The following is a 25,769-nucleotide window of genomic DNA, read 5'->3' on the forward strand; positions in this document are numbered from 1 at the left end:
CAGTGTCTTCATCTATGAAATCAATTAAATAGACCAAACTAAATAATGTCTCAAATCCCTTCAAATTCTAACATTGTTCTTTGATTTTAAGTATTTACTGGTGACCCACTGAGCAAGACTTCATCTTAAATGGTTAACTGAAAAGATATTTGGGTGAACTCCAAAGTTCAGTGTAAAACAGGGATGATCCCTGCAGAAGGAACTGCCAGGATTACACGCCCTTTGCTAAGAAGACGCAGCGAACTCCTTACTGTTCCCTGTGACTGGGAGTAGGGGAAGGAGGTTGTCAAAGATGATTGGTGATTGAATCAGGAGTGGCCCACTCGGTGAGGTATAGGAGAAGCTGAGGAGAAAGAGGCCGGCTCTTTTGTTATACTTCACAGAGCTTTTTGGACCTTGAACTTTCAGCAATGGCAGGCTGGGCATTTCTCTATCCTCCCTTGGACTCAACATCAGGGCAGGCAGATACGAGCACAGAGGAGCAAGAACATGTGCTGGCCTAGACGAGTCTGAGTCCTCGGTCACCTTTGCACTTCCTTGCGCTCTTCTCTGAGTCCAAGCTAGCCAGAGAGTAAGTATAATGTGTGTGAATTCCTGCTTTACATTTCTGGGTTTGTTTGTGAATGCTTCTAAGGCATTTGTGTTTAAGCATTTTCAGTGGTGGAGGAAATAAATCGTGATCCTAGACCTGATAATTCTACCCCACTGTAGAATTGTAAATTGTACATTGGATACTTTTTCTAGAAGGGACTCTACTGCCTTCTGTTTCAAATAAGCCAAATTTCAACTTTGCTTTTAGATCTATGTCTCCAATATGTACAGTGCAAGAGGAAATATAAATGAGGACTCCATTTAATCTAGGTCAGGAAAGCCTTCCATGATCTCCTTAAAAGGCATTTTTAAACATCCATTTTTAAATGGCATAGTATCAAGTATGTCATCGAAAGACAGTCCCCAATAAAGATCAGTATAGAGATAGCTACGGCATAGAGGAAGAAACCCTCAGAAGGCAGAAGAGTTAGCTTCTACTCGCCCTACGAACTATGAAGTTTTGGGGAGTCACGTTCATAGCCCTAAACGTCTCACTCGTACAATGGCAATGACGATAATACCTGCTCCATCTGAAAGCAAGGCACTAAGTCTGTCGTACTTTGACACGTAAATCCACTGACAACTGAAGCACATATTGAGCAGTCACGGTCCGAGGACTCTTTATGAAAACAGTACTCACCAGCACAGCCATGTATCGAAGCACCTTGTGTTCATCTGTCAACATCTTGATAACATCTTTCTTGAGGGTCTTTGGAATCAGGGCAAAGCAATTCTGAGCAGAATCTTCAACAAATCCAAAACCGTCATAGGGAGGTAATTCCTGGAGAAAAGTGGGAGGTGACAACAGCTAAGTGTGACTTAACAAAACAGTAATACTAGCTTCCAGCAGAATGTGAGCTCCTTCACAAGGATCATGTTTTTGCCTTTCTTTATATCCTCAGTGCTTAGCATGGTGCCTGGCACATTGTTGTTCAGTCATTTTTCAGTCATGTCCAACTCTTTGTGACTCCATTTGGGATTTTCTTGGCAGAGATACTGAAGCGATTTGCCATTTCCTTCTCCAGATCACTTTACAGATGAGGAAACTGAGGCAAACAGGATGAAGTGACTTGCCCAGGGTCACACAGCTAGTAAATATCTGAGGCCAGATTTGAACTCAGAAAGATGAGTCTTCCTGACTCCAGGCCCAGCACTCTAGCTATCCACTGCACCACTCAGCTGACCTGCCTGGCATACAGTAAGCACTTAATAAATGCTTGTTGAACGACTAACTTCCATTAAAATCCTCTTCGGACACCCCATCATGGTGTGAAGGTGACCCTGTGATCTCTGAGACTATGCCAATAGATCTCAATCTCCGGCAGCCCCAACCAACTTGGAAGAATTTCACGTATGGGTCTAGTGACCACGTCTGTCCTCTGAGGACCAGTCTAGGTTTGGAGAGGCTCATTACTAGCTTGGCTATCTGAAGTACTATAAATATTATCAATGACACTGAAAAGCTCCAGAAAAAAAAAAACAATTTATAGATAACTCCTACATTTCTACATGTGGTCGGAAAGGGTAACATGCTTCGTAAGCATTTCTATAGTACTGTGCAACATTTTATAGTAGAAAGAACGCTTGATTTAGGAGTCAGGAGATCTGAGTTCAAGGTTAATCTCTACAACTTTCTGCTGCAACCTGGGGCAAATCACTCAGCCCTCTCTGAGCCTCCAAAAGAATCAAGAGAATAATGTCGGCTCTACTTCCTTCAGTTAACATTTTTGTAAATTATAAAAGACTATCTAAATGTAACCTGGGCTTCCAAGTCTGGGGCACTTTGCATGCTGCTGTGTGTGCAGAAGGGGAGTGTTTGTGGGTGGAAAGAATGCCATGTGATGCATTAGAACGTAAGCTCCTGGACAGCAGGGATTGTCTCCTGCCTCCTTTTGTATCTCTAGTGTTTAGTACAGCATCCGGCACATGGTGTTTACTGATTGTCAACTGACTGACTGATGCTATGTGCCTACACGAATGGCAGAATTCGTGAGAGCTTTTGGGAGGAGAGACACATGTAGTTCCAGACGATATATTACCTCTGCCAATTAGGAGCCTCCTCTTGCATACACATTGGTATACCAAATGCCCCAAGCTTTGAAGCACAGATTGCATAGAAATAAAGAATAATTATTTCTTTTTAGTTATTAACTCATCACTGTAAGGAAAGGTATGGGCTGTATTTCAAGGTTTTCCAGGTTAGAGATGTAATTTATATTATTCATTATGACAAAATTTTACTAAGGCAAAAATTGTATGGACTTCATTATAATGAAGTTTAACATATATATGTGTATAGATACACATACATATGTGTATGTATGTAATAGATGGACAGCCCGACTTACCTTGCTACATGACCTCATTGCTCCCACTTCATCACTACCCATTTTTGCTTCTCATTTTCTTATAATTTGGCTTGTGATCCCACCACTTTAGTTTTAAGGTTATCAACTCTCCAAAGCTAAAGCCAATATTCTTTTCTCATTTCTCCAACCTCCCTTGTTTCTGTGAAACTTTAATAAGGTCAGCCATTCCTCTTAAGCATTCTCTACTCCCCTGACTTATTAATTAAATGAATAAAAAATTAAATGAATTAAAAACCACTTAATCTTGCATTTAAGGCCTCCCACAATCTCACTCCCTCTCAGCTTTCTATGTCCAGGCTTATTTTATACTATTCCCTTCCAGAAACTCTATTTTCCAGAAAAATGAGATACTTAATACTCAGTCTCCCACCATCCCCCATGCCTAGATTGTATTTCATTTCTGCCTCTCAGAATCTTTGTGTTTCTCCACGTTTCAACTCCTCCATGAAGCCTTCCTTGCTCTGCCCAGCTGTTAGGGCTTTCTCTTCAATTTTCCTTTTATCGTTATCTATTTGTGTAGAATGTAAACTCCTTGAGGGTGAGAAGGTTGTTTTTTTTTAAAAAAAATCTGTCTCTGTAGTCTCAGAGCCCAGCCCAGGGCTTTGCATGTAGTAGACTAATGGTGAGTTATTGAGTGCTTTACTAGTACCCACGAATGTTAAGATGTTAATAGACTCAGAGGAAGCCATGGAGATTTATTAACATTCAAAAGAGATTGGCCAAAAAATTCACATGGGGAAAAAATGAATTAAGACTGTTTGCTGTCCAATCTATGACACGGAGTTGGATGGGAAGACTGCTGAGTTAGTCCATTAACACATACAGCATAGAGGCACTGCAGATGGACAATGAGCTAGGCACAAAACTAAATAGGAAAGAGAGAGTAGGTGAGATTGTTTGGGGTAATTATAGAGGGCTTTCAATAATCCCAAGCTGCTCCCCAACCAAGAAAAAATCTTTTTAACACCCATATTCTTCTGTTGATCCATATGGTTACAAATCATAGCACACCAATTTCCAAAGAATAAAAATTACTTATGACCCAAAAAGCAACAGGGAGGCATATGGTAGGCATAAGCAAGATGAAACATATTGCCAATTATGACTTGAGCATGAGAAATGGTGTAAACGATATCATGCAGGAAATCTATGTGATTCATTACACATTTTTAAGTGCCTGCATATGCAAGGCATAGTGCCAGGCTCCAGTGATCTAAAGACAAAAAATGAAATAATAACTGCTCTCAAAGAATGTCCGTTCTATGAATTGAAAAGATGGGCCGGTCACGTAGCAAGAACCAGGTATAACAGCTGTAAAGCCCAAGCAGTGCACTGATAGCCAAGGGCAGAAGAACAGAAGGAAGTCACCAAAAGAAACTTGGAAAGAATAAGCTTCCACTGCAATTAGATCTCTCCCAAAGTGACCTGGGAGGTGATGGAGTCCTCCACTCTGTTTTACTAGATGTCTTCAAGCAAAGACTGAATGACAATGATTTGTTGAGTGTGCTCTGGGGATCACTGTTTTTTGGGTATAGTTTGGAGCGTGTGCCAACTAGGATCCCTTTCAACTCAGAAATTCTATGTTCTTCCAACAACCTGGGCAGATAATCTATGAAGGATCTGTGTGGTGCTATGGAAAGAGTGCTGCATTTGGAGTCTGGGAACCTGGGTTTAAATCTGATTAAAAAACAACTTGTTTTTCCATATTTGACTACTTTGATGCAGTGTTTGAATGTGAGTTCTGAAGTAGAAGTCGCTTTCAATTAATTATTATTAATCCTTCTAAGTAGACTTCACACACACATTAAATCTCATCATGATTAACTCCATAGTCTACCCACTTTTTGCTAACACAGAATTTTGTTATACTGTATACTTTCCTAGAATTTGCACTTGAAAAGTGTAAAAGCTAGAAAACACAACTGAAATGCTTCCTTCCTCTAGTGAATTAACCAATGAAAAGAATTACTCTGAATCCAGTAAGGGGGAGAGCAGAGGTGAAGGGAGATTTAATCTAAGGGTTTCACACCCCCCTTCCTCCACTCAGCTCTTGAATATTTTTTTTTTCTGTGCTATGTTGTTCTGGTGAGGTGAGTTCTCCTAAAGGGAATGATCAGAATATGTCAGGAACTACCTTGCAACCCTCACTGTACATTTCCAAGCCGGTCTAATTCAGGGATTGGAAAATTCTGAACTAGGAGGGCAGACAAAGTTGGGGTGACAAAATTGTTAAATTATCAAGGTATACTTGATCCTGGCGCTCTGTTTTCCCCGGCAGGAAACAAAATGTGTTTGTATAAGATTATTTATCATGGAGAATTTACCATAACAAGACTGACAAAGAATTTAGAATGAGGACCATGAGAAAGGCCTGAGGAGAAAAAAAAATAACTGGAAAAGTTCTTCCTCATCCCCCTTTCCTACTCACTTCCCACACCTAGAAAATGAGTAAGAAGGGGAGAGGGAAGTGGGAAAGTAGGAGGAAGACAGGACAAGCTCTGAAAAGGGTTGTAGAATTGGAAAATTTTCATTTGCTCAGAGGAACACTGCTCTCAATCTTTTTCCATTCTTCCTCAAATGCTAGTCATACAGACATTTTCATTGGAATAATACTGTTTAATTCAAATACATGATGTGCTTGCATGTATACATAATCCATCGTGTAATTCTATAATGAACGTTAAACAGAACTTTACTTTGAACTTGCAATATAATCCTGAATAAGTAATTCATACTTGTGAACAAAACGTTGATATCTTAACTGCTATACATTCTGTTGTTTGCGGGGTCACTAAGTAGTTATAAAGGGTTTTGGTTTGGTTTGCTGCTACTGCTTTCTTCTTTTTTTTCCCCAAAGGTTGCTATTCTTAGACTATGAGCACATTTACTAAAATCAAGAATTCAGTCAATGAAAAACTGATTTTTTTTTAAAGCATTAACACAAATCCCCAACCAATTCCTTTCAAGAGCCTTTACTGCCCTTGGAGATGGGCAGCAAACTATAGTGAAGTGATCAAGCAACAAGCATTACTAAGTGCCTACTCTGTGGCAGGCACAAAGATAACAATAAAGATCTTGCTGCTTTAAAAAATTCTCATCTCTCTTGGACACAGGCATATACTTCATTAGCAATTTCCCTTCAAATACTTTTGTGGTAAAAACAACAATACTTTTCAATTATAAAGTGGAATTCAAAGAGTCTCATGGAAAGGATCAATCCCATCCTCACAATAGCACACTGAAGTAGATAGAGTGTACCTATCAACATGCCTGTTTTAAAGATAGAGAAACAAAATTTAGTTGACTTATTCAAGGCTACGTAACTAGTCTGTGCACAACGTACAATTTGTCTAGTGTCTTTTTTTCTCCATAATATGATGCTGCCTTGATATATTTAGATAATTTATGTACATGATAACATTATATTATACTTACATATTTAAACATTTATACAGATACATTTATACACACACCATATGCTTATTCCAATAAACATAAAATCCATATTTTAAAAACTTTACAAAGTATGTGGCCTCGATGGAATGCTAAAGGGCCAATTTTGTTCCATTGATTTTCACGGAATTAAAAGTACCATGAATTTTTATTTCAACGTGAACTTTTGTGGTGAATTATATCATTGAACTAGGTGGTGTAGTAGATAAAGTACCAGGCCTGGTGTCAAGACAACCTGAGTTCAAATCCAGCCTCAGACACTTACTAGCTGTGTGACCCTGGGCAAGTCATTTAACCCTGTCTGACTCAATTTCCTCATCTGTAAAATGAGCTGGAGAAGGAAATGACAAACCACTCTAGTATCTGCCAAGAAAACCCCAAACGGGGTCAGCAAGAGTCAGACACAACTGAAAGGAATGAACAACAACAGAGCAGGTAGCCTCTTACAAAAAAAAAAGTATACCAATGAAAGGCTATACTCTTTTCCATCATATCCTCAATATCTTAAATGCATAAACTTCTTTTTACTTCAATCTTTTTTAATTAATTATTTATTTTTAGTTTTCAACATTCACTTCTATAAGACTCTGAGTTCCAAATTTTTCTCCACATCTCTCCCATCCCCCACCCCAAGATGGCATGCATTTTGAATACCTGTCCCCCCAATCCACCCATCCTTCTATCACCACCCCCCCTTCTCTTATCCCCTTCTCCTTCTATTTTCCTGTAGGGCAGGATAGATTTCTATATCCCATTGCCTATATATCTTATTTCCCAGTTGCATATAAAAACAACTTTAACTTTAAATTCCAAATTCTCTCCCTTCCTCCCTCCCCACTCACCGTCACTGAGAAGGTAAGCAATTTGATATAGGTCATACGTGCATAGTCATGCTGCGAAAGACTAACTATATTTCCATACATCCTATCCTGCCTCCCGTTTATTCTATTCTCTCCTTTGACCCTGTCCCTCCTCAAAAGCGTTAGCTTCTGATTACCCCCTCCCCCAATCTGCCTTCCCTTCTATCCTCCCCCCCTCCCTTATCCCCTTCTTCCCTATTTTCCTGTAGGGTAAGAAAGATTTCCATATCCAACTGAGCATGTATGTATTCCCTCTTTAAGCCAAATCCGATGAGAGTAAGATTCACTCACTCCCTCTCGCCTCCCCCCTCTTCCCCTCTACTGTAAAAGCTGTTTCTTGCCTCTTTTATGTGAGATAATTTACCCCATTCTACCTCTCCCTTTCTCCGTCTCCCAGTACTATCCTCTCTCACCCCTTAATTTTATTTTTTAGATATCAACCCTTCATATTCAGCTCACACCTGTGCCTTCTGTCTCTCTGTCTCTGTCTCTCTCTCTATGTATGTGTATATATATATATATATATATATGCACAATGTATATATACATATACATATGTATACATATACATATACATACATATATATATGTATATATGTGTATACACACACACACACACACACACACACACACACACACACACACACGTATATTTCCTGCAACTACCCCAGTACTGAGAAAGGTCTCATGAGTTACAAATATCTTTCCATGTAGGAATGTAAACAGTTAAACTTTAATAAGTCCCTTATGATATCTCTTTACTGTTTACCTTTTCATGCTTCTCTTGAGACTTGAATTTGAAAGTCAAATTTTCTATTCAGTTCTGGTCTTTTCATCAAGAATGCTTGAAAGTCCTATATTTCATTGAATTTCCATTTTTTTCTCCTGAAGGATTATACTCAGTTTTGCTGGGTAGGTGATTCTTGCTTTTAATCCTAGCTCCTTTGACCTCTGGAATATATTCCAAGCCCTCTGATCCTTTAATGTAGAAGCTGCTAAATCTTGTGTTATCCTGATTGTGTTTGTTTCTTTCTGGCTGCTTGCAATATTCTCTTCTTGACCTGGGAACTCTGAAATTTGGCTATAACATTCCTAGGAATTTTCCTTTGAGGATCTCTCTCAGGAGGTGATTAGTGGATTCTTTTAATTTGTATTTTACCCTCTGGTTCTAGAATATCAGGGCAGTTTTCCTTGATAATTTCTTGAAGGATGAGTCTAGGCTCTTTAATTTTAAAATTCTCTCTCCTGGATCTATTTTCCAGGTCAGTTGTTTTTCCAATGAGATACTTCACAATGTCTTCTATTTTTTCATTCTTTTGGTTTTGTTTTATAATTTCTTGATTTCTTATAGAGTCATTAGCTTCCATTTTCTCCATTCTAATTTTTAAGGAATTATTTTCTTCAGTGAGGTTTTGGACCTCCTTTTCCATTTTGCCAATTCTGCTTTTCAAGGCATTCTTCTCCTTATTGGCTTTTTGGACCTCTTTTGCCATTTGGTCTAGTCTATTTTTTAAGGTATTATTTTCTTCAGTATTTCTGGGGTCTCCTTTAGCAAGCTGTTGACTTGTTTTTCCATGATTTTCTTGCATCATTCTCATTTCTCTTCCCAATTTTTCCTCTACTTCTCTTACTTGCTTTTCAAAATCCTTTTTGAGCCATGAAACCAATTCTTGTTTTTCTTGGAGGCTTTGGATGTAGGAGCTTTGACTTTGTTGTCCTCTTCTGGTTGTATGTTTTGATCTTGCCACCAAAATGAGATTCTATAGTCTGAGTTTTTTTCCACTGTTTGCTCATGTTCCCAGCCAATTACTTCACTTTTTGACTCCTTGCTAAGGTAGGCCTCTGCTTCCAAGGTGGAGGGTGTACTGACCCAAGCTTCAGGGGTTTTGTGCAGCTGTTTTCAGAGATACTTCTAGGGACCTATAAATTTTCAGTTCTTCCAAGGTGGTACGATCAAGTGGAAGATGTTTACTCCTTTCCTGGCCTGTGCTCCGGTCTATGGGTGACCACAAGCACTCTTTTCTGCCTTAGAACTGTGAGAAGGATTCTCTCTGCACTGCTGACACAAGCTTCACCACGCCAGCACTCCTCCTCACCCCAGGACTGCCACCCAGAACTGTGACCCGGATCCAAGCATGGGCAAAGCAAGAGAATCCTACCTTAGTGCCAGCAAAGAGATCCCTGCAATCCTCCTCTGATCAGCCACTCGATTCCCCCACTGTCTGTGGGACGAGAGCTCCTGAAGCAGCCACTGTTGCAGCAGCTGCCCTGGGGCTGCGCCATGGCTGGGACTGTACTGAGCTTCTCTCTCACACAGGTCCAACAGACTTTTCCTACTGACCTTCTTAGTTGCCCTTGGTGTTTGTGGGTTAAGAAGCCTGGAAACTGCCACAGCTGCCAGCAGTTCAATCCTGTGAGGCCTGCTCCAGGTTCCCTGGGGCCTGGTCTTTGCCTGCATGGTCCACGCTGAACTGCGCTCTTCTCCCAGCCCAGCACAACAGACCTTTCACATAAACCATCCAGGTTGTCTTGGGCTGGAAATTTGTTTCATTCTGTCTTTTTTGGGTTCTGCTGCTCTAGAATTTGTTTAGTCATTTTTTGCAGGTCTTTGGAGGAGTTTGGGGGAGAGCTCAAGCAAGTCACTGCTTTTATTCTACCATCTTGGCTCCACCTACTTCAATCTTTTTAAGCTGATGGTTTTTGACAGGATCTGGTGGCCTAAAATCTTAAAAGTCCTTTTAAAATATCTACATCAAAAGGTTTGTTCTCATCTCACCAAGATTGGTATGCCCTTACCTGTTTTATAGCAGGTGGTGGCTTCTTGCTCACATCAATGGCTGAGAATTCAGGAAGCCCAAACTTATCCCGGTAAAACTCTCGAGTGAATTTGTCACAATCATAGATGAAGAAAGTCCGTCCAAGTATGGTAACAGGTTGACCCACAGCAAAATCTTTGGCAGTGAACCATTCTTTTACATCCTGTTCAGAAACTTCCAGGACACACCGAGGGAAGTCCTCTAATGTTAAAAATGGGGAGACAGAGAAACAAAAGGATGAATTAGGGAAAGGACTGATTTTCTCTCTCTCTCTCTCCTCTCTCTCTCTCTCTCTCTCTCCTCTCTCTCTCTCTCTTTTTGGCAAGGAAGTGGGGTGAAGTGACTTGCCAAGGGTCACATAGCTAGTTAAGTGTCAAGTGTCTGAGGCCAGATTTGAACTCAGGTCTTCCTGAATTCAGGGCTGGTGCTCTATCCACTAGCTGCCCCCGAAAGGGCTGATTCTCAATCAATCATCAAACAACCATTAAGTGCACTGTGCCAGGTGCAGGGGATATGAAGACAAAAATAAAATAATCTCTGTCCTCAAGGCATTTCTAATCTACTGGTGGAGCCCACATGTGCATAGATAAATATCTATAAAATAAATGCAATGTAAAGAAGAGGAGAAAGTCACTAGCAGTGAGAAGAAAGAAGACAGCCTTTGTGTAGATAGCATTTGAAATAAGTTTAGAAGGAAAATTTGGCTCAATTAAAAGGCAGATGTATTGGGGCAGCTAGGTGGCGCAATGGATAGAGCATCGGCCCTGGAGTCAGGAGGACCTGAGTTCAAATCCAGCCTCAAACACATAACACTCACTACCTGTGTGACTTTGGACAAGTCACTTAATCCCAATCGTTTACAATAAAAAGAAAAAGCAAAGGTACTCCTAAGTTTTTATCCTGTCCTAGCCACAGACATATATATATATATATATATATATATATATATATATATATATATATACATATGAACCAAGTTATTTATATTCAGACATTTCTTCTTTTTGCCTTTATCATCTCTCATCTCACTCACTTCTCAACCCTTTGCAATAAAATTTTTCTTTCCAGAGTTGCAGGTGATCTCTTAATTGCCAGATCTGATTGCCTTTTTTCAGTCTTAATCCTTCTTGACCTCCTCTACAATGTTTAACATTGTTGGCTACCCTCATCAATCAGTTTTTATTATACTTGAGTTTTTTCCCATCTGTTCGATCTAATGTTAGTCTCCTTTGCTGGATATTCTTCTATATCCTGCACCCTAACTTTGGGTGTCCCACCCCAAAGGCTGCAGGCTTGGGCCCACTTCTCTCTCTACACTCTCCCATCAGTTTCCATGGATTTAATTATCATCTCTATGTAAATGACTCCCAAGTCTATATGTTCAGCTCTAAGTCTCTTTCCTGAATTCCGTCACCAAGTACCTATTGGACATTTCAAGTCAGATGGCTTATCAGTATCTCAAACTCAGCATGTCCAAAACATAATTCATTATCTTTCTCCCAAAACCATCCCTCTTCTGAACTTCTTTATTTCTGTTAAAGGTACCATGCATCCTTCCATTCACCCAGCTCTGCAATCTAAGATTCATTCTTAACTGATTCACTCCATGTATCAATGAACAAATCCTGATTCTATCTCCATATCATCTCTCACAACCATCCCCTTTTTTCTACTCATGTAGCCACTACCCTTGTTTGAGGACCTCATCACCCCTCATCTAGACTATTTCAGTGGCTTACTAATGGGTCTCCATCCCTCAAGTTTTTCTCCTCTCCAATCCATCCTTTGCATAGTCACCAAAGTGATTTTTGCTAAAGCATAGCTGCTGAACACGTTGCTCCCCTGCTTAATAAACTCCAATATCTGCCTTTAAAGACAGGACAGGACAGGACCTGCATCTTCTTTAGTGAAGGGAACTTTCAGGTGAGGAAACCCATTTACTAATGAAGGTCAGCATCTTTTCTCTAACTTAGAGAATTACCTTAAGATAACACCTGTGTTTGGCATTTACTAACCTTTACTAACCCCTTTAAAATGATTTGCTAACTAGTTCTTATCTACCTTTCCAGCTTTATTATACACTACTCCCCTTTACACACCCCAAGCTCCAGCTAAACTGGCCTTCTGGCTCTTCCTTCATCTCCCCTGCCATTTTTTTGCACAGTCTGACCCCATGCCTGGAATGCACTCCTCTATCTTCTCTGCCTTCTGGAATCCCTAGGTTTGTTTGTTTATTTTGTTTTGTTTTGTTTTTCCCCCAAGCTTAGCTCACATACCACCTTCTACTTGAAGTCTTTCCTAATCCACCCAGCCAGTTATGCACCCTCCTCCTCCTCCTTGAACAAAATCATACTTTTTAAAATATGCTTATTTATGTATGCATTTTTCCCCCAATAGAATTTCATTCCTGTCTTTGTATCGTCTATATTGGCTCAAAAGTGCTCATTCATTGATCGATTCTTTACTTCTTACAGCTTAAAGCTTCACCTTTATGTCCCACCCAGACCATTTTACCCTCTGTTCCTTGCAGGGCTGCCTTGTTCTTCTCCATCTGGACTACTATCCTCTCTGCACCAGACCTCCTCCACACTGGACCTCCTAAATTTATGACCTCAGACTCCGAGAAAGCGAATCCACTCATCTTTGGAGTTCATCTGTCTTGATAGGTGACTGAAGAAGTGCAAATTGACCTAGTCACTAATTCTAGCTGGCCCCAAATTCTGAAGCATGCTTCATCTTCATAGCCCATTAGTCATCTAGCCAAGCCATCTTGCCATCTGCCTGCTGCTATGTGTGTGTATCTACCCATTCTGAGCCCAATAACCAAATCAATAGTGCCATCTCTTCATAAAGGAGTGTGTCAATTGAATGTCCTATGGATCTGTGACTTCCCAGACCAAAGCTCCCTCCCTTGGCCTCCACTCCACTATATGTATTTATGTTCCCCAATTAGAACGTAAACTCCTTGAGGGCAAGAACTGTCTCACTTTTTGCATCTGTATTTTCAATACTTAGCAAAATATCTGGCATGTAAGTGATTTAACATATGTTCACTCATTCACGTATTTTCATAAACTGGATTGGGATCACAATTTAAAGAATCAAAAAATATTTTTAAAACTGTACCTAATTGTTTAAAAATATCCCTTCATACACAAAATAACTACTAATCTAGCACCATTCTTGGCAGACCTCAAGCACTATTTGCTTACTGTGAAATACAACCACATGATCAAAGGTTTAAAGCGCAGATGGAGACTGGAAGCTATCTAGTCAAACCCTCTTATTTTGTAGATAAGTGAACGATGAGCCAGAGGTAGAAGGACCTGCCTAAAGGCACACAAGTGAGAGAAGCAGGCTCTGAGCCTATGTCCTCGATGTCAAATCCAGGGCTTTCCTCATGGTGCAGGTATCGAGTTATAAAGGAAAGGAAGAACTACTTGACTGCTATGTAAGAGTCATAGACTCTTTGAATTGGAAGAGACCTTAGAGGTGCAGTCAAGCTTCCTGTAAATATAAAAATACCTCCTAAAATACCTCTAAAAAACATGACCATTCAGCCCCTACACAAATACTTTGCATGGTAGGGGCTGAGTACTTCATAAGGCAGCCCCTTCCAACAGCTGGGACAGCAATAACTACTTACTAAATTTCTTCAAGCCAAGATTTATTTCCCTTCAACTTCTGTTCATTGGTTTTGTTAGTTCTCAAGAGAAATTTATCCCCTACTCTACATGACAGTGACGGCCCTTCAAATACTCAAAGATAGGCATCACGTCTCTGTTTTGCCTTTTCCCAAGCAACATCTCTCTGTCGCCTTCAACCATTCCCCATATGATGTGGTTTTCAGACCCCTCATTAGTATATGTAGTATATATTAGTGTATGCCAATGTCCCCCATGTATCAAGGGTGGGATTATGAGAGCACTTCTCAATCCCTCCCTGCACACACATACACTACCAGGGGACACATGTGCCCAGTCCTGAAGGACTTGGCACTTTGGAATGATGAAGCCATCTGCTGGCAGAAAAGGAAGACAGGGGCCCAAGGTCAGGCTCAAACTGAGTCTGCCATCTTCTGAGTGCCATGTTAAGCAACTGTCATTATTGAGGGTGGGGGTGGGAGAAGCATCCGTATACACCCCTCCTATCCTCCCACCCCCCATAGGAAGATCCAAAAAACTCCATGCCATGCATTCTAGAGAAAGGAAGAAAAGGGCAAGAGCAGAAGTTGTATCTCCTTTTAAAGTGTACTGACCGACTGGCTCTTCCTAGCTCCATGGCCAATTCTCCTTTGATGCACCTCCTCCTTCTTAACCTTGCTGCTCCTCATTCTCCTTATCTACAAAAATGAAGAAGCTGGGTTTGCTGGCTCCTGAGATCCCTCTTAGCTCTAGGGCCGTGATCCGATGGATCTCTGTGCTATGGAGGCAGAACACACACAGGAGGTGCCATGGAGAGGCACCGCATTGGAATGACCAGATCCTGGCTTTCATCCCTGCTGCTGTCACAGGGACAAAGGCCAGCAAACCCAACTCCCTTATTTCACAGAGAAGGAAAAGGAGGCATATCGAGGTTCCAAGTGACTTGTCCAAAGGCACACAGGTTGGTTGTTGTCCTCATTTTCAAAGAGGACCAAAATGACACCACTCTGCTCGAGTCGAGTTTTAGTGTGTCGGTCTGTGGCTGAGCAGACCAATAATATGAGCTGGGAAGGTTGGGCACAAATAGTCCGTGTGAACCTTTGGGGTGGATTCTCTAGGTCTGCGTATCTTGTGCTTCTCTTGAGCTCCTTCAATTCTGCTTTGCTCACAGAGCACAGCACCTCTTCTGTTGTGGGGACACCTCGCTGAGTGGTCCTGTGTTAGTGTCTCCCATGTCACACAATCAATTCCAAAGTTCTTAAGATGGGTCTTGAGAGTGTCCTTGTACTGCTTCCTCTGACCGCTGTGTGAATGCTTGCCCTGTGTGAGTTCTCCATACAACAGTCTTTTTGGCAAGTGGACGTTTTGCATTTGAACAATATGGCCAGCCCACTGGAGTTATTCTCTCTGAAGCTGAGTTTGAATGCTTAGCAGTTTGGTTCAAGAAAGGACCTCAGTATCTTATCCCTGCCAGGTGATCTTCAGAATCTTCCTAAGACAATTCGAATGGAAGCAATTCAGTTTCCTGGCATGGCGCTGGTATACTGTCAATTCATACAACAGTGAGGTCAGCACAACGGCTCTGTAGACCTTCAGTTTGGTAGTCGGTCTAATACCTCTTCTCTCCATACTTTCCACTGAGCTAGCTCTGGCAACGTGTGCATCAACCTCATTATCAATGTGTACATCTCTGGAAAGTACACTACCAAGGTAAATGAACTTATCCACAGCATTCAAAACTTCTCCATTTGCTGTAACCATGGTTCCACATATGGATGGTGGTGGTGGCTGATGGAGCACCTGTGATGTCTTGGCGTTAATTGTTAGGCCAAAATTAGCAAAAGCAGCAGAGAATCAATGCATGCTTTGTTGCATCTCAGCTTCAGAGGCTGCATTGAGTGTGCAATCATCTGCAAACCGAGAATCACGCACCAACTCTCCCTCTACTTTGGTCTTGGTTTGCAGTCTTTTCAAGTTGAAGACTTTACAATCAGCATGGTAGTTGACCTTGATGCCATGTTCATCCTCATTGAAAGCATTTGACAACATGGCTGAAAATATCATGCTAAAAAGCATGGAAGCAAGCACACAGCCCTGGTGACTAGGAAAGCATGACAGCATTGTCCATTATCCAGAACCCAGGCAAGCACGCTGTCATGAAATTGATGTAAAATGCTGTCTATCTTTTCTCCTTACAATCCCATAGTCTATTAAATGCCAATGTTTGCGCAAGGGTGCATCCGTGAAGTCTTCTTGTGTTTAGGTAAATGGAAGACAGTGTTGGTGATGAGAAGGTCATGAGATGCACAAGTCTTCAGTAGTGAGTGACCATTACTGTTGCTGTTTCCAGCTCCATTCCTCCCTAGGACTCCCTGCCGTGTCTGGTAGTCTGACCTTACTCTAGCATTCAAGTCACCCAGAATTATAAGCTTGTCCTCTTTTGGCACATTGATGATAAGGGTCTCCAGGTCTTCATAAAAATTTTTCTTTAACATCAGCAGAGTTCATCATGGAGAGAGCACAGGCGCTAGTGGTGATGGCGTGACGTTTTCCTGCAAGTGGCAGTCACTTTGTCAGGAGCCTGTCGTTCACTCCTTTTGGTAGCCATACAAGCTTGTTGAGCAGATTAGTTTTGATTGCAAAACCTACACCACCTTCATGTCGCTCCCCTTGACTGGAGCCACTCCAGAAAAATGTGTATCCAACTCCCAACTTCAGTAAGCTGGCCTTCATTTGCCAGCCTTGTTTTACTCAGGGCTGCTATTTGGATACTATACATGCTGAGTTCTCTTGCAACAAGGGCTGTTTGTTTTTCAGGTCTACTGGATTTTGTGCTGTCTATAAGTGTGCACACGTTCCATGTATCGATGGTGAGTGGAATCGTCTTTGCAGACATTTTTGTACACTTTTTGTTTTGACTGTAGGGTGGGATTCCCCGCCTGCCATCGTAATCAGGCCAGGGTTGGGTAAGCAGACAATTTTTAGGGCACCTTTTCTAGCCTCTTCCTCACACCAGAGAGTGAGCAGTGTGATCCTTAAAAGGCTGCTCAGATACCCATGGGGCTGCCGAATCCCAATGCTGCTTCCAGCGAGAAACGACTCTATGGCCTGGGCTGCCTGTGTGTAGGACTATGACTACAGCTCCCAGTGTGTCTGCACCTGCTGCTTCATTACTTGCCTGTCACCATGGGACTTTGAGATAGGTAAAATGGTAAAATGGTATGGGTGATGTTCTTTGATTTGTGCATAAATTGGATTTAAGTGAGGCAGACATGCATGAAGTTGTCGGCCTCATTCCTCCAGAGTCATCACAGTCCAGTGGCAGGACAGAATCAAGATGACTGGTGATAGCTCAAGATGCAGTGGATGACCTTGGCATCTCTGATGTCTAAGCAAGCTCTAAGTGCTCCACAGTGCCTGCTTTGGCTACCTTCATGGCCATTGGAACAAACTGTTCTCATCTGCCCATTCCATCAGGGGATATCGTTACATGCTTGGGGCAGACACCCCCTAATTCACTGACAGGTTTAAGACCCCTTGGTTACCCTTGACCTGGTTTAGCCCATCTGCCAAAACAATTTACTGGGGTGTGGCCATGGGCATGCTACAGCTTCTTGGAGCCACAGGTGAGAGTTAGGTGGAACAGGTGGACACCAAGGGTAGAAAGCAGCCCTGGAAAGGGCTCGGCAGCCTTCACACCAGAGGTACTAGTCTTCCCTGAACACACTCTACACCTCTACTCCCCCCTCCTATCAATTCTCAAGCTTGTTGTGCCTCACTTATACAATTTGTAATAAAATTTAATAATTGTATTAAAATGCTTTCTCTCTCCTACTGGTCTTTGCCTGTGATTTATTTATTTTCCCCCAGGGTATAATACTGTGCTTGGTACTTATTATGCACTTTATAAATGTTTGTTGAATGAATGACCTATTTCCTTTATTTCACCTTGGCTTCACTATTTCTTTCCGCCCTAGAATCAGTAGGCCTGGATCTGAAACTCACCTCTGACACCTACTAGCTATGTGATCACAGGCACTTCACAATTACTTAGCATCTCATCTCTCCTCTGTGAAATAGGGGAAAGAGTCTTTAAACTGCCAATCTCATCATTGTTGGGGGTTGCGAAGGACCACCTCTGCCAATACAAATAATCAGCTGTTCTTGGGGCAGCTAGGTGGCGCAGTAGAGTGCTACCCCTAAAGTTAGGAAAACTAATCTTCCTGAGTTCAAATCCAGCCCTCAGACACTTCCTAGCTGTGTAACCCTGGGCAAGTCACTTCACCCTGTTTGCCTCAGTTTCCTCATCTACAAAATGAGTTGGAGAGGGAAATGGCAAACCACTCCAGTATCTTCACCAAGAAAACCCCAAATGGGGTCATGAAGAGTCAGACACAACTGAACTATGATGACAACAACAGAAGTCTTACTTGGGGGCACTGAAGATTTAAATGACTTCTCCAGGATCACACAACCAGTAAGCACAACCAGAAGAAGCAAACTTGAATCCACATCTTCCTGACTCTCAGGCCGACTTATTCTCCACGATGTTATACTGAATCAGGAACGAATAATTCCCATACAAAGTATATGTAGATGAACAGATAAAGAATCCTGATATGTTTGGATTAGGAGAGTCATCATGGAGATACCTCAATTTCAGATATCTCTGTCCAGATAACCAATTCAAATCTGCTGCCAGCCCAGGTCTTTCCCTTCCTGGCTTACTGAGAAGTCTATATTCTTTATGGAATTTCCTTGCGTGTCTAAGGTGAGCTCTTTGAATCACTCGAGGAAGCAGGCTCAATGTTCAATCCCAGTATCTCCATTTGCCTCTAAACTCACATAGCCAAATTCCCATGGGAGATTTTCCACTAGTACCTCGGACTCAACATTCATGAAACTCAACTGACCATTATTCCCTCCCAAATCTACCCCTTCTTCCAGCTTCTCAATTTATGCTGATGGCACAACCATTCTCTAGATCACCCAAGTCCCAAACGACACAGTTTGGGATCTCCCCAAATTTGATTGAGGTCAAGTGCTGTTGCTTTTACCTTCACATCTCTTATATGACCTCCTTCTCTACTCATTCAGAACCTCATTTGATTTGATCATTTCTCCTGGGACTACTGTAATATTCTTCTAACTGGTTGCCTGCCTTCAGTCTCTCCCTTCTTTAATTCATCCTTCACAGGATCATACAGTGTAAGCTGGAAGGGACCTTAAAGATCTACCTATTCCAACCCCTTCATTTTAAAAATGAGAAATATGAGGCTCAGAAAGATTAAAGTGGCTTCCAAAGTCACACAGTTTAGTAAGTGGTAGAAGCCTGGATTCTAAGAGGTCACAGAATCATAGAATCTCAGAGCTAAAAGGGATTTCAGAGGCCACCCAGTCAAACCCATATCTAAACAAGAACCTTCCTACAACATGCCCAGCAAGTGATCATTGAGCCTTCACATGAAGGTATCAAATGAAAGGTTAACTTTCTACCTCCTAAGGCAACGCACTGTACCTTCAGATAGCAACTCGGGTCCATGTCTAGTGCTTATGCCACTGTACCATGTGCTTCCCACCATGGCTGCCAAAATAACCTAATTTATAGGTCTGAGCATTACCCCTCTGCTCAAAAACTACCAGCGGCTTGCTAATCCCTGTTATGATAAAATACAAATTCCTCAGTCTGACATCATGGTCACCTTCAACCTGGCTCTGAACCACCTGTCTAAACTTAGTTCTCATTCTTCTTCTTCATGCACTTGAACACTCCTGACAAGCTCTTCCCTGAGATAAACCTACCACCTCCTCTTGCTGTACATTCATTCATCCCCCATGCTAGGAAGGCACTTCCTTCTCATCTCTGCCTGTTCAAATTCTTCTCTTTCTTTAAGGTTCAAGCTCAGATAATATGAAACTTTCTTTGACCTTCCCAATCAGGGTGCTGCAGTAGGCCTAGGACCTTGCTAGATATGATGAACCCTCACCAATCAGGAGCACAGGGCTCGAGGTGGGAGCCCAGCAACACAGCAGGAAGATGACCAGTGCAACATGGTGGATTTAGGACCAACGAGATTTGGTGAATTCCTAAGCACCTTTGTACTCCTTGGTGGCTGCAAAGAATAAGATAAAATGTTAAATGCTCTGCAAAACTTGCTCTATAAATGTGAGTGATTATTATGATGATTATTTTATAGGGAGTATATAATATGAAAGCATCTTGACCTTCAAAGTCAAGAGAGAGCTGGGCTTGAATCCTGCCTCTGACACTTAACAGCTATGTAACCAGGGGAAAGTCTGAAGCATTCCAACCTCAGTTTCTTCATCAGTAAAACGAAACACCTATGTTACTTATTTCACCGGACTACAGTGAGGATCAAATACATATAAAGCACTTTGCAAACCTAAAGCTATAAATGTCAGCTTCCTATCGCTTTGATATTCAGCACTGAACAGAGAGTTGTTAAACTGTACTGGATACATAGGATCCACTGACCAAATGCCTTTTTGCCTTAAACCATTCTGGTTTACATTTGTTAGGTCAGAGTTCAAGTCTGTTGCCTTCTCCTTCCTATTATATCATATTAAATGATCCATATTTTCTCAACAAGGCCTTCCCCGTATTTCTTAAAAGAGCTAATTACCTGCTCAACTGCCCTGTTTCACTCCCTATGGAAGCCACCACACCACTCGCCTATAAGTTTACCTGGGAGTTTAGAGCTTATGAAAATTGCTCAATTATAAATTTCAAACTTAGCCATGCCAGAGTAAAAGTTGTGAACTATTAACCAAGCAGTCCAAAGTGGAAATGGAACTGGAACCTGCACAAGATTCTGTGCTTCAGGGACCACATTATCTCTCTCATTTAATTACTCCCTCTAAGTGTATCCTCATTATTTCTCTGTATATCCCTAATCCGTCTAACTTTGCCAGCTCACTGGGCAGGGACTATATCTAATTTCATGCTCACTTAAGCACTGTGGAAGCTCAATGTCATAATATTCCCAGTACTGCTATTGGTTCTCTGACTCAAAGTCAATCTTTCTCTGGAGAAATTTCCAGAATTTCTTATCTCCCAGGTCCCAAGGATGCAGTGAAAATAAATGAGTAGTATCTAGAGATCACTTTCAGCTACCTGTGAATGAGAGATTTAGGGTCATTATATGTAGCTAAGAGATAATTCTTTAAATATTTACATTAGTAACAAAAACAGGCATATGTGCTAAGGGTGCCTATTCACCATGGGCAAGTGATTATGGATGGCAGGTGTCTTCCCCTTTTTATATGCCTTCCTCATAACTATTTTAATGCAGTGAAGAAAGGACAGGTGTTGCTGCAGTGGGGGCTATCTTAACAAGTTATGAGCTACATTATCCCATCAACATTATCTAGCAGGGCAATTTCTAATTAAGGAAATAATTTTTAAAATGTTAAAGCATTTATTAAGCACCTACTATGTGATAGGTGGGGCAGCTAGTAGATAGAATGCTGGGCCTGAAGACAGGAAGATTCATCTTCCTAAGTTCAAATCTGGCCTCAGACACTTACTTGCTGTGTGACACTGGGCAAGTCATTTAACCCTGTTTGCTTCAGTTTCCTTATCTATAAAAATGAGCTGGAGAAGGAAATGGCAAACCACTCCAGCATCTTGATCAAGAAAACCCCAAATGTGGTCACAAAGAATTGGACATGAAAAGACTAAACAACGACCAAAAAAAAATGTGATAGGTGCCAGGAATACAAATATAAAAGTGAGACCATCCCTGCCCTCAAGAAGCTTATATTTATTTAATAAAAGGAAATACATAAAGGGGGGAGATGGCAGAAAAGGGACTTTTGACCTGAGGAATCCCAGGGATAAGTGGACCTACAAAGCATTTGATTCTAGTAGCATTCCAGTAGCAATAGAAATAATGACTTGATTACTGTTTCCAGAGGAAGAGGTGGGGAAGGAAGCAGGGGTGGGATGAGGCCAGGACAGACTCTGTTTTCTTTTCTTTTCCTTTTTTTTGGTAAGTAATGGGGTTAAGTGACTTGCTCAAGGTCACACAGCTAGTAAGTGTCAAGTGTCTGAGTCCGGATTTGAACTCAGGTCCTCTTGACTCCAGGGCCAGTGCTCTATCTACTGCACCACTTAGCTGCCCCCAAACATTTTTCTTTTCTTTTCTTTTCTTTCTTTTTTTTTTTTAAGGCAATTGGGGTTAAGTGACTTGCCCAGGGTCACACAGCTAGTGAGTGTCAAGTGTTTGGTCTGACGCTGGATTTGAACTCAGGTCCTCCTGACTTCAGGGCCAGTGCTCTCTCCACTGCGCCCCCTAGCTGCCCCTCAGACCCTCTCTTCCTATGAATGGCTAGATGGTATTGAAGTATAGTCTCTAGACAGCTACAGATAGTGGTTTCTGTATTTTGCACTCACATGCCCACAGATCAGGACAACCCCATCCCAAGGTGCAATTCCAAAACTAAGCTGACTGGTTTCCCCAGAGACAGGGGACATGGTCTCTAAAGGTCCAGGACAGAGGGTCTCCATTCTAGGTGGGAATCAGCAACAGGGCAAATGGTAGAAATATAGGCTGGTTTACTGGGACATAGTTGGATTGGGATGGTGAAAAGTAAAAACAATGGACAGGTAAGGAAGAAAGATCCTTGATTCTTTGAACTTTTTTTTTTCAAACCACTGTAGAATCCTAAAAAATAAAATAATAATAATAAAATGAAGACAGTAACAACGGTTTGTGGGCAAAAAATAAAAAAGCTAAAGAAATCAAATTGTTATACTTAGCCCATCACTGGTTCATTCTGTAGAGTTCTCCCTGGACTTAGAGAATAAAGTGATAGTGAATTAATTGTTCATTTCAAAAGCCTAATTTGCCATATTTCAAATAAATCTAGCAGCACCCTCCTCTCTTCCCAAATATGTCTCCCATCAGCTGGATACTCCACCATCTGTAGCAATCATGGATATGGATAAATAGAGGGGTAAAGAAGAGAACCAAAGCCAGGTTGGCCTTGTGGCCTGGGGAGAACATGTTTCTAAGGACCTCCCAAACTTCTAAAGAAGAGTTCATCTGGTTAACTATTTTGAGATCCAAAAACATTACAGATCCTGCCTATTTAGAGAGAAACCAAATAACAGAAGACAAAGCAATTCCATAGAAACCCTTACTTGAATTTTTCGCCAAGACTTTGGGCAAGCGCTGGCGCTTCAGCAGGACTGGAAAAGGATCTCGCCCATCGTTCCGTTCATGGACCTCTCGAACTTCCACTGTGTCATCAGCAAGATAGTAGTGAATAATATAGGCTCGACTCTCTCCAAACATGCTATCTGTGTCATCCCAAATGGAATAGAATCGGAGGACCTGGAGGAATCCAAAACAATTACTTAAAAAAGAATTAATGCCCCCATCCCTCCATTCCCTAAGAAGAGGGCTTAATTTTTCCTCTTTGTCATTTAAGGTTTAAACATAAACAAATAAGGATCAGTTGACATCATGGTGGCAAAGTAGCTGCCCCGTGATGAGCTCAAGAAAAGAAAAATTCTTCCAAGGCACCGTAATGGCACTTGAAATGTTGAAATAGTTGTCAACAGCTAGAAATGAGTAAAAGATATCCTCTGTACAGAAATCAGAGGTTAAGCAGCTCAGTTTTTTTTTTAAAATCTGATTTTTAATTGATATTCTTTGTTCCTACATCACCTTCATCTTGAATATATCCCTGTATATATCTATTACTCAGGGAGCCCTTCCTTGTAATGAAGGCTTAAAAATAAGGAATAACCCAGTTAAAACCAAAATACTGATCTGTAAATAAAATCAGCTGAGGTACAAAGAGTAACTGGTTCTGTTCACAGTGACATATGGATCTTAATAAAGTTATATTAAGATTGCTTATACATCTCAGAGGAAGCATCAAAGAGAAGTAGTTGTCCCTGCCTCTCTGAACAGGGACACCAAAGCCAGGATCTGCGGACAAAATAAAAATAGTAGAGAGACCTGCTGCGTCTCTGAGTCATGTATCCAAGACCCCATAGAGACTCTCCCAAGATTAATCAAAACAGATGACACTACCCACTTGTGATGATTCATGAGGGCACAAACAGTACTGCTTGAAGGAACCTAAAAAAAGAATTTCCAAAGATTATGAAGTCTTGGGCAAGAAACTGAAGATCCTAGGAATATAAGTTGGTTTTTTTTTCCTTTACTTTTGCTCATTGAAAGCAAGGGATGTTGAAAAGAAACAATTATTTAGGATATGAATACTGGCTAAGAGGGTGGTGTCCACGAATGGGATTTGGGTTTTTAATGATGACTTAAAACACAGGAATAATATACCCCTGACCAGGGATGGAGCAGAGCTAACAAAGGCTGATTAAGATTGTATTTATAGGGTTTCTTGCAAATCTAATAAAAAGGTCCTTAAAGAATGGAGGAATGATAAGTCTGCCTATGTATATCCCATCAAGAGAATAATTATAGTTCAGAAGAACAGCAGTTGGGACCCCTGTAAATTCACAGGAGACAAAATCCAAAAAAGAACAAGTAATAAAACTCTTGGTCTCAAATGTCTATGCATAAATGCCAAATGTCTAGGCAACAGAGGTGACAGCACTAGAAATCCTAACACAAGGAAGTAAATTTGACCTCATCCCTAAGACCTGGTGGAATGAAACTCATGCCTGGAAAAATGGCTCTACAATAGAATACGTTATTCAGAAGAAACAATATAAGCAAAAGAGGGGGTAGTAGCATTGTATAGTAAGAAGGCATACTCATGAGGAAATCCAGAAACCAGAGGAGGAAAAATATAATGGACAATAGTTGAGTGAAGCTAGCAGAAAGAGAAACTTAACTAATTTTTCTGTACTTACAGTTTACTACACACTACCTAGACATAAAAAGGAACTAGAGGACGAGTTTGGGAGATCTATCACCAATCTGGGAAGCAGGCCTGATATAGCTGGGATGGGGAACTTCAGTTATCTAGACATATGCAAGGGTATATGCTTGCACTCTCTCTCTCTCTCGTTTTGTTGTTGGCTCATTCTTCTACTCTATTTCTTGATTTGGAACTTTATGTTAATGATGGGCTCTGTTCCTAGAATAGGGGAGGAAGGGTTCATCTCAAGCTTCAGGCTTTTTCACACTGCTAAAAGCAGAGCAAACAAGCCAACAAAAAGAAGCTAACCGTGAAAAGCTATTATGGTGACAGGGAAGATCAAGACACAAACTCAGAAGAAGACAATGGAGTCAAAACAGCTACAAGCAAAGCCTCAAAGGAAAAAAAGTGAATCAGACACAAACTCAAGAAGAATTCCTGAAAGAGATAAGAAATAATTTTCAAAATTAAATAAGAATGGTAGAGGAAAAATTAGGTAAAGGTATGAAAACAAGGCAAGAAATTATGTAAAGAAAATTAACAGCTTGACAAAACAGGCACCAAAAAATTCATTGACGAAAAGAATTCTTAAAAAGCAGAATTGGGAGCAGCTAGGTGGCACAGTGGACAAAGCAAAAGCAAAATAATTAAAAGAGATAATCAGGGAAACTATGTTATACTAAAAGGTGCCCTAGATAATGAAGTAATATCAAATTTGTAGAATGGCTAGACGCAATGACTAGTTGTTAATAATTCCATGTCAATGCAGGTGTAGGTTTCCAGTGGGATACCCCAAAGATCTGTACTTGGCCCTGCACTATTTAATATTTTTATCAGTGACTTGGAGAAAGGCATAGATGGCATACTCATGACAGTGAAACAAAGCTGGGAAAGAGAGCCAACACACTGAAAAACGAAGTCAAGATCCAAAAAGATCTTAATGGACAATGGAGACCAATGTAGCCTTACGCTTGGGTTCCAAAAATAATCCATTTCACAAGTAGAAGATCGGAGAAGCATGGTGAGATAGGAGTCTATCCAAAATGCCTGGCAGTTTTAGCGGACCACAAACTCAATCTGAGCCAGCAATGCTTTGTGATAGCCAAAAAAACCTGTGATCTTGGGCTTTTCTGGGATGCCCAGCTTCCAGAAGTGGGGCCC

General features: G+C 41.1%; 1 protein-coding gene and 1 long non-coding RNA gene across 2 annotated transcripts in view; one reads left to right on the top strand and one right to left on the bottom strand.

Moving 5' to 3' along the window:
* Positions 1 to 25,769, bottom strand: part of EFHC1 (EF-hand domain containing 1) — a 96,344-nt gene that overhangs the window by 27,269 nt on the left and 43,306 nt on the right. The window contains exons 5-7 of the mRNA XM_020993970.2: positions 22,900 to 23,092; positions 10,070 to 10,290; positions 1,232 to 1,372 (exon numbers count right to left, since the gene is read on the bottom strand). Of these exons, the coding sequence (XP_020849629.1) occupies positions 1,232 to 1,372; positions 10,070 to 10,290; positions 22,900 to 23,092 (555 nt within the window). The remainder of the gene's footprint in view (positions 1 to 1,231; positions 1,373 to 10,069; positions 10,291 to 22,899; positions 23,093 to 25,769) is intronic.
* The window catches only part of LOC110213596 (uncharacterized), a 28,910-nt gene continuing 3,405 nt past the window's right edge, over positions 265 to 25,769 (top strand). Inside the window, exons 1-2 of the long non-coding RNA XR_002326043.2 lie at positions 265 to 571; positions 16,551 to 16,603. This is a non-coding gene — a long non-coding RNA (uncharacterized LOC110213596). The remainder of the gene's footprint in view (positions 572 to 16,550; positions 16,604 to 25,769) is intronic.

This window comes from Phascolarctos cinereus, unplaced genomic scaffold (assembly GCF_003287225.1).
Source record: "Phascolarctos cinereus isolate Bilbo 61053 unplaced genomic scaffold, phaCin_HiC Scaffold_5;HRSCAF=322, whole genome shotgun sequence".
In the NCBI taxonomy this organism is placed as follows: domain Eukaryota; kingdom Metazoa; phylum Chordata; class Mammalia; order Diprotodontia; family Phascolarctidae; genus Phascolarctos; species Phascolarctos cinereus.